This window comes from Gymnoscopelus microlampas (genome assembly GCF_963454915.1).
Source record: "Gymnoscopelus microlampas genome assembly, chromosome: 1".
NCBI classification, from domain to species: Eukaryota; Metazoa; Chordata; class Actinopteri; order Myctophiformes; family Myctophidae; genus Gymnoscopelus; species Gymnoscopelus microlampas.
Genome location: NC_139962.1, coordinates 52862810 through 52871564, shown reverse-complemented (window position 1 = coordinate 52871564; position 8755 = coordinate 52862810). Strand labels below are relative to the sequence as shown.

Here is an 8755-nt window from a genome sequence, read left to right as displayed (position 1 = left end):
TCATGGGGGCCAAACAACCTGGGGAACCAAAAGTTACGATTTGGGACTGTATTATGAACATTATTTTAACTTGGACTGTTGCTCGAACATCAAGATCAGATGGCGGGCTGGTTAAGTCTCAGTGGAAAAGACTAACATGCGCCGAACAATATAATACACCTTGTATTGGCCAAACTTTGATCCAGTGTAGAACTTAACGCATGCTACGTCCTTGTGTTTGCCTCTGTTGTTATCTCCACCAGGCAGAGCTCTTGCATACGGTTGTGTCTGTGTGTCAGTGTCTCTCCACAGACTATCTTGCAAACTACTAGGCCGATCAGCGTCATAGCTATTATGCAGGCTGCCAGCAGGACAAGGACCTCGATTCTCAAATATTTTTCAAATCGGTCACTTGAAACTGTATAATTTCTGTGATTACTGGCCGTGGAGCAATCATCCCTCCAGGCTATGGGATAAGCATCCCACCAGGCTATGGAGGTCCACACTGTCTGTCCAGCATAATGGGATTTACACAGCTGATTGGTTGCACTAGTGACATCTACAAGCTGGACACACCCATACTGAATCAGGTGGGAATTGGCAGCCATGACTACCAACAGCAACATAACCCCTCTCTTCCCCACAGCCCAACCCAAAAAGAACAAATTGTATCACTGCATTATTTGGTTGCCTGTGTTTGTAAAAATGTAATGGTCATGTGACATCAGACAAAACATCTGTGTTGACATTGGGCATCTCCATATGTGGGCATATGACGTCGTACAAAACATTTGCCCTGATGTCGGGCATATCCATTCTGTATATGGGAATGACACGGAAACCTTGATGCTACATATAAATGTAATTGGTTTTCCAGTAAAGTGAAATGGCTGCACAGATGGCAGTGAATTCAGGAGCCAGCCTGTGGGGGCCATTGAAGGAGCTTTGGGAGACGGTGGAGGGTGCAATGTGGAGTAGAAAAGAGGAGAGCGTGCACCTCCTAGACCGGCAGCTCAAGAAACACAAGTCACACTTTGTGTCGCTCTACAGAAACCCTCCAAAAAGTGCACAGCAGAGGGAGAAGCTGCGTAAAGCCAGCACAGAGGGTATAGCCATTCAAGGTCAGCGGGGTTCACGGCTCCTACCGGAGGAGCTTGTCGCCGAGGCCTTGATCCTCAGTGACCTGTTTGACACGGGGGAGGTGGCAGCTCTGGAACTGTTGTTGGCAGGTGAACAGCTGCAGCCCCACTTCCTAGGTCTGACACGTGGCCTGGTGGCCGTGCAGCTCTACTGGGACGGGAAGCAGTCCGTGGCCAACTCCCTGCGTTCGCTCATTCAGTGCCGTCACAGCAAGACCTTCCACCTGGAACTGAGTGGGGAGCTTGTGGCGTTGGCCACGCTTTTTACAGACGAACTTATGAGCCAGCGTCATCTGACCAGACGCATCCTCGACCTGGTGTCGACAATCGATGTGCAGCGGGAGTTTGAGCGTCTGCAGAAGTACCGTGGCCTCGGAAATGAGAAACACAGGAGGGAGGTATCTGACCTCATCACAGAATGCAGAGAAGCACTGGCAGGCTGCCTTTTTTCCTGGACGTGCCAGTCGCCCTTGGCGGAAGACGATACCCTGGCTCTCATTGGTCACCTGGAGACGGTGACAGCTGAAGCTGACGGATCATTGGACAGCGTGAACCTGGCGCTGGTCATGGCATTGCTCTACTGCCTGAATGTCAGCTTCCTAAAGCAAGATCTGCTCCAGCCCATGCCCTTGCTCACAAAGAGGCATGTATCTGCAGTGCACCGTCGTCTGATGGATCGCCGACCCTGGAAACTTCCTGGCCTGCAGGCGGTGTGTTGCCTTGCCTGGGCTCTGACTCTGAGTGCTCTCTCTCAGCTACCTCAGGGCTTTGCTCTGGTGGAGTTCACAAAGGAAGATGAGGCTCTGGCTGAAAAGGCCCTACAGGCAGACGTGTTCTTGTTCTTGAAGGAGGGCATGCTGGGATGCGAGGGCTTTGCCAAGGAAGAGTTTTACCTCATTCGCGTCCATTCCCTTCTCACTGACTTCTTGACTCTCATGCCCATGAAGGTGATTGAGCTACGCGATCATGCTGAGGAAGATGCCCGTCTGGTGCATATGTCCTTAAAGACAGGCAGTGAGCCTCCATCTTCCTTAAAGAAAGACCTGGACCACTTAATGACCCTGATTGGAGAGTTTTACAGTAAATTCAATCCATTCAGCCTGGAGCTGGCCCTGGAGTTCTGGTGTCCAACAGATTCTGTCCAACACACCTCTCCCCATGGCTCCTACCTGGGCATGGCCTTACAGAGACCTCCACATAAACAGGTGGTTCTGTCTAAGTTTGTGCGTCAAATGGGAGACCTGCTGCCCTCTACACTCTACATGGCCTATCTGCGCATGCTGAAGGGCCTGGCGAAGGGACCTCAGTGTGCATACTACTGCTTCAATCTGCTAAAAACCAACGGAGCCCCATTTGGAGCGAAGCTCCAGGGTGTAGCAGGTAACCCTGCCTCCTGGGAACACTTCTTCCACGCTCTCATGCTCTATCATGACAACCTGAAACGAGACCGGCCCAACACCGACACGGCACAGTACCACCACCGTCCACTGAAGGTCGTCAACCAGAGAGAGCTGGATGGGATCACCTCCTTTCTGGATTTATTCACTACAATCATTACATGGAGTGAAGACGCCCGACTGGCGCTGTGCGAACACCCTCAGTGGACTCCCGTAGTGGTGATGCTGGGGCTGCTGCAGTGTAGCATCCCGTGTGTCCTCAAGGCGGAGCTGCTGCACTGCCTGTCCGCCTTTGGGAAGTCCCCTGAGATTGCTGCCTCTCTGTGGCAGTCACTGGAATACACGCAGATCCTCCAGACGGTGAAACTCCCAGGACAACAGAGACAGACTGCTGGAATTGAGCTGGAGCTGAATGAGGTCGAGTCTATCTGTAAGGAATACCCTCTGACACGGGCCTTCTGCCAGCTGATCAGCACGCTGGTGGAGAGTGGCCTGCCTGTCAAATTGGGGGCGGGGCTACGCGTTCCGGGCTTCCAGCCATATCTGGTCTTTCTGCTGGACTCTGTGTTCCTCCCCTTGCCCACCAGAGCATATCGCCGTCCTGCTGAGAAGTGGGAGGTAGCCGATGCGGCGCTGGAGGTGTTCCACAAGCTGCTGCAGGATTATGAGCCCCAGTCGTCGGATTTTGTCCAGGACACGGTGGAGCTGCAGGGGAAGCAGCTCCCAGCCCACAAACCCCCCGGACACAGCATCATGTTCCACCTGATGACCGACTCACCCATGCTTGCTCTCTGCCTCAGCTTGCTGGAGGAGGGTATCGACCAGCTCGACACGTACGCACCCTTCCACGGTCAGAAACCGCTAGAGTCTGCGGTGCTGCACTGTCTGTGTCTGCTGGATCTGGCTCTGCAGAAGGAGGTGATGTTTATGGACCTCCTGAGGGAGAGCGAGGCCTCCCTGTTGGTGTCTCCTCTAGAGCAGCTCCTCCATGAGGTCAGCCGCCCTCAGAACCGCAGGGCCGACCACGTTGTCAACATCGCCAGGTACCTGTACCACAACAGCCCCAACCCAGAGGCAGCCTTCCAAAGCGCCAAGATCCTGCGTCGCATCGCCCGCTACCCCAACATTCAGATGAGGCTGGTGGGAGATTTCACAAATGACCAGGTTGTCAGTGACAAGCTGATGGCAGGATTCATAGAGTGTCTGGACAATGTAGATGCTGAAGAAGGCATAGAGACAGCAGATGACTCAGACCCACTAAAGAAGGTGGCAAAGATCCGACATGAGACCCAGATCCACATTCTGAACCTGCTGATCACTTCACTGGAGCTGAAAGCCCCCAACCTGTCCTTGTACCTGCTGGGCTACGAGGTCGAGAAGCCTGTTTCCACCAATCTGCAAGACCCAGGTGTTCTAGGCTGTCCAAGGAGCTGTCTGCATGCCATTCTGGATATGCTCCAGAGAGGCAGTGACAAGAGATCAGGGCCTTTACTCATAGGCCAGGCCCCCCACCTGGCTGAGCTCTGCTACCAGGTGATCTACCAGCTGTGTGCCTGCTCAGAAACATCAGGCCCCACCATGCGCTACCTGAGAACCAGCCACGACTTCCTATTCTCACAGCTGCAGCACCTGCCCTTTGTCCTTCCTGGTGACCAGATCTCCACTCTCTATCAGATGTCGTGGCTGATGAAAACAGCAGCCATCGAGCTACGGGTGACATCACTGAACCGCCAGCACTTTCACGTGCAGCGCCTCGCCAACCTGCTCCTGGACGACCAGCCACACACTCGGCACGCAGCTGATGGTGAACCAGGCATTGAGGAAGAGACCAGACCTGTCAGTGGTTACCTGGGTTTTGACACAGTGCCTAAAGTGCGCAGGAAGCTCTTGAGTGTGCTCGACACCATCAATTTCAGCCAGGACATTCCAGAGCTTCCTCAGCTGGGATTCTTTGAGCCCACCCAGATAGAGCAGGTGATTTCCAACTGTGAGCATGTCAACGAACAAGGGCAGACTGTGTGCAATGTTAAGCTGCTTCATCGCCGGTTGGTTGCCGAGGTGAATGCCCTGCAAGGAATGGCAGCCATTGGACAGAGGTCCCTGTTAATGAAGGAGGTGAACTCCATCCTAGAACAGGTTGTGGAACGCAACTGCGTGCGTCGGACCCTCAGCGCCAAGCATCACGCGCTGCAGTCCTGGAGGATTCTGGTGGAGACTCTGCTGACCGCCTGCCCCACTGACCTCATACCTGCCGAGGACAGACAGCTCATCATCAGAGACCTGCTGTTGGACCTGCATGATAAGGTCTTATCTGAAGATGCAACAGAAGAGCTAATGCCTAACGTTGCCGAGGCAGTCTTCACCCTGACGACCCACCTCGGCCTGTCACTGCTGTCAGAGCACCAGCAGGGGGTGGGGCTAGAAGTCGGGGTGTCTTTTGGCTTTTCCTCCATCGCCAACTCTGCTCTGCACCTGATCCTCAGTAAGCTTCTGGACTTCATCCTCCGTACAGGTGGGAGATCCCAGCGTATGCGTGTACACTTGTACGGCTCTCTGCTAAACGTCCTTAAAATTACCCACAAACCTGACGAGCCTGACATGCTACAGTCAGGCAACGCTATATGGGAGCGACTGACAGCTCCAGAAGATGTTTTTTCCAAACTGCAGAGAGAGAACATGGCGATCATTGAGAGCTACGGCACAGCCCTCATGGAGGTGGTGTGTCGTGACGCCTGCGATGGTCACAAGAGCGGACGAATGCTGGCGTTGGAGGTGATGGACAGGATCCTATCCATCGACCAGGATAGGATCAGGCTGGACAGCATCCTATCCAGCCAGTGGCTGGTGTATATGCGTAAAAGTGGCTGCCTAAGGGTGCTGGTGGAAAGTCTGAAGCAAGATGATGTGGCCCTACAGAGTGTGCTCACTACACAGCCGCCAGTCCTCGAACCACTGTACATGTACGAGAGTAAGATGACCCTGCTGACGCGCGTTGCCAAGACGGGCCTGCAGGGGGCCATGGAGCTGCTGCAGTGTGGCCTGGTGTCCCAGCTGATCGATTGTCAGGTGTTTGACATGGTACCTCGCTGCGACTCACACAGGACGACGAGGGACCCGTCAGGTCTCATCCCCAGTCCTCTAGACCGCTACAGGCAGATCCTCCTGCCCACACTCAATCTGTTCCAGGTCATCCTCATCTCCACCTCTACACACCACCAGCAGGTGGCAGCACACTCAACCTCCATACACCATCAGCAGGGGGTGGCACACTCAACCTCCATACACCACCCGCAGGGGGCTGCACAAGTACTTACGTGGCTGGTTGTAAATGCAGATACCATCCAGTCTCTGTTGCTCTGTCAGGATCTCAGTATGGAAACGCTACAGCAGTTGTCTCTGCTCACCGGCATTATCAGCAAGACAGCCCTGCCAGGTGTTCTTGATATGTGTGGAGAGATCAACAGTGATGTACTCAAGAGTCACATCAAAAGATTCCGGCATCTCTGCCTTTCCCTGCTGGGCCGTCTGGCAGGGAGTGAGAGGGAGAGACTGTTGAAGCATGCTGAGATGGATGCTCCTGGCGACCCGGCTGAGTGCCGCGAGGAGATGGCGGTAGCCATGCAACAGGTGTGTGCTAACATCATGGAGTACTGTCACTCCCTGCTGCTGCAGAGCTCGGCTCAGGCACAGTTCAGCATCTGCCTCTTCGGCCCCTCTAGCAGCAGACCAGGTGACCGAGACTTGACCCATGATCCCAGCCTGGGCTTGGTGCTTTACCTGCTAAAGAACAGTGCTGCAGATTTCTTCAGGTTTCAGCAGAGCCACAGACAAAGCGTAGGGAAACTGCAGAGCCTGGATCAGCTGCCCCCAGAGGAGCTCAAGGAGCAGTATCAAGACTTGGTGTCAGGTCCAGGCGGGGTGGAGAAGATCTCGCCTGTCCAGAGGAGCCTGCTGGCCAAAAGACGACTGGTCCAGCTCATCAACAACAGAGCCAAGCTTCTAGCCCTCTGCTCCTATGTGATAGAGACCTGCTTATTTGTGTTGTGGCGCCACCTGGAGTACTATTTGTTGTATTGCATTCCCACTGACCCTAAGGACTCTCTGTTGCCTGGAGTCAGTGGCATCAGATCACAACTTGGTGGTGACTTGTTTGGAGGACTGCGGGGAACTGGAGGCCGTGTCCTCGGCCAGTCCAGAGTCAGCCAGCAAGACCTAGACCAGCTGCGGAGCGACATGGCGGCAGGTTTTGGTGAAGCCCTACAAAGGAAGTTGCTAGAAGTGGAGGGGTCATACAGTCAGGTCCGCTCTCGCTACCCCATCATCCAGGCCCTGATTTCCAAGATCCACAGACTGCTCCGTCAGCCCATTCATTCCAGTACAAAAATGGGTATAGATACCAGGTTTTTGACGCACAACAGAGATAACCTGGTGTGACCATTTGACAAACAGACCAACTAACAGGTCTATATAACTAGATTTATATAGATCAATACAAAATGTTACAAAACACCATGACACAGTCTGGCACTTCTGACAACGTACATAGTGACATCCTTCTTGTAAACTTTACAGTGATACCTTGTCTCTGAATTGGTGTTGTTGATGCTGTTGTCTGACGCTAATACCAAAACACATGCCACCATTTCCCACGTGACTGCTGAATCGTACAGATTTTCTTGAGGCAAGCTTAACCCATTAACACATGAGGCCAATTATACAAATGCCTTCTAAATCAGTAGTTCTCAAACATTTTCATGCCAAGGACCCCCAAGATTTTTCAAAATTGTTAAAAAATAGCAGATATACAAGCTTGCACGAAGTGACGCGCTGTGAGCTTGTATATCTGCTATTTTTGAATAGCCGACGCTAAAATCTAAAATGACAGATTCTTTCCCGGTTTCGATGGGTTTAAAAAAAACTGAAGAAAGGGATAATGTCTGCTCGAAAAGTTTACAAAATGTATGCATTGATGACCATGCATACCATGTTTTGTTACAATACCCAGTCTTATGACTGGGTATTGTAACCCACAATGCATTGTAAACTAAATATAATAATTATATTGTGCAGTATTATCATGCTTATCACAGGAGTTATCTCAAAATGTGCTCTTCCTCCACCATAAGAACATTATATTTGTCTCCGCCAGGAGACTATGTTTTCGTTCTCGTTGTCTCCACCAGGAGACTATGTTTTCGTTCTCGTCCTTCTGTGTGTCCACCAAGCTAACATTGGTCAAGCTTCACGTGACACGTGACAATATGTTGAAAGTTCTGACAGATTGATCGTGCAAGCGAGTCCAGATGCCAGGGACCAGAGCCATATAAGGAGAGTTGCGTCACCTCCGTTCACTTCATCGGGCCAGGTCTTCTGCAGAGCCTTCTATTGGCGAATAGTGACAATTAAGCCCTGAACCGGAAGTTTACGGAATGCACTGGAGTCTATGAGCGTTTGTCACTATTTCGAGGTTTACATGAACCACGTGACTGGCTCTGTTTTTTGCCCCCGAGGTGATGCAACTCTCTAATACAAGGCTCTGCCAGGGACCGAAGAGAAGAGGTGGAAGTAGTACACCCCTAATACAGACATTTTTTTTCCTCCTCTGTAAATATAGCTATTTGCAGCTATTTGCTATTTGTCAAATACCTATGGCATGTCCTGGCAGATCATTGCAATTGAGAGAGACCCTGGGAAAACATGACTATTTGACTGAAACCTCAAAATATCCAAGAGCTCAAATAGTTATTGGTTTCACTGGGTATTTGATGTATGTATATATATATATATATATATATATATATATATATATATATATATATATATATATATATATATGCACGCACGCCTGCCTACATATTCATGTAACCGAAACGGGACTCATGTTCTTCTATCAGTCATCTCAACAAGCAACGAAAATATAATGGGAAAACAAGCCTGGAGGAGCGAGCTGTTTGATCTGTGGTATATATTTTCCCGGGCCTTTTCTGAGATGTGTTGAGTGCCGTCCTAATCAAAAATCAATACGCCCCACTTGAGCGGACCCACATGGCCCTGTGTAGCGGGTTATGTAATCTGATAATATCAATCATAACTGTGTTAGAGGCAATCCGTCTGACTTTCACAGGGGCTGGGGTCAGCGAGAGGGGGAGGGGGGGGGGGAAGAGAGACAGGCCTCCCCGTGCCATCAATTACCACTTATTATGGGGGGGTTACTCTGTCAGGGAGCAGTATAGCCCCCTG

At 51.5% G+C, this 8755-nt stretch overlaps 1 protein-coding gene across 1 annotated transcript; it reads left to right on the top strand.

The window, feature by feature from the left end:
- Window positions 1-865: 865 nt before the first annotated feature.
- LOC311044027 (nuclear pore complex protein Nup205-like) lies at window positions 866-6949 on the top strand (the record flags this gene model as incomplete). The annotated part of the gene is made up of 2 exons (XM_084055449.1): window positions 866-5737; window positions 5810-6949. 2 exons carry the CDS (start codon window positions 866-868, stop codon window positions 6947-6949), a joined length of 6012 nt encoding a protein of 2003 aa, XP_083911575.1.
- Between the last annotated feature and the right edge of the window lie 1806 nt (window positions 6950-8755).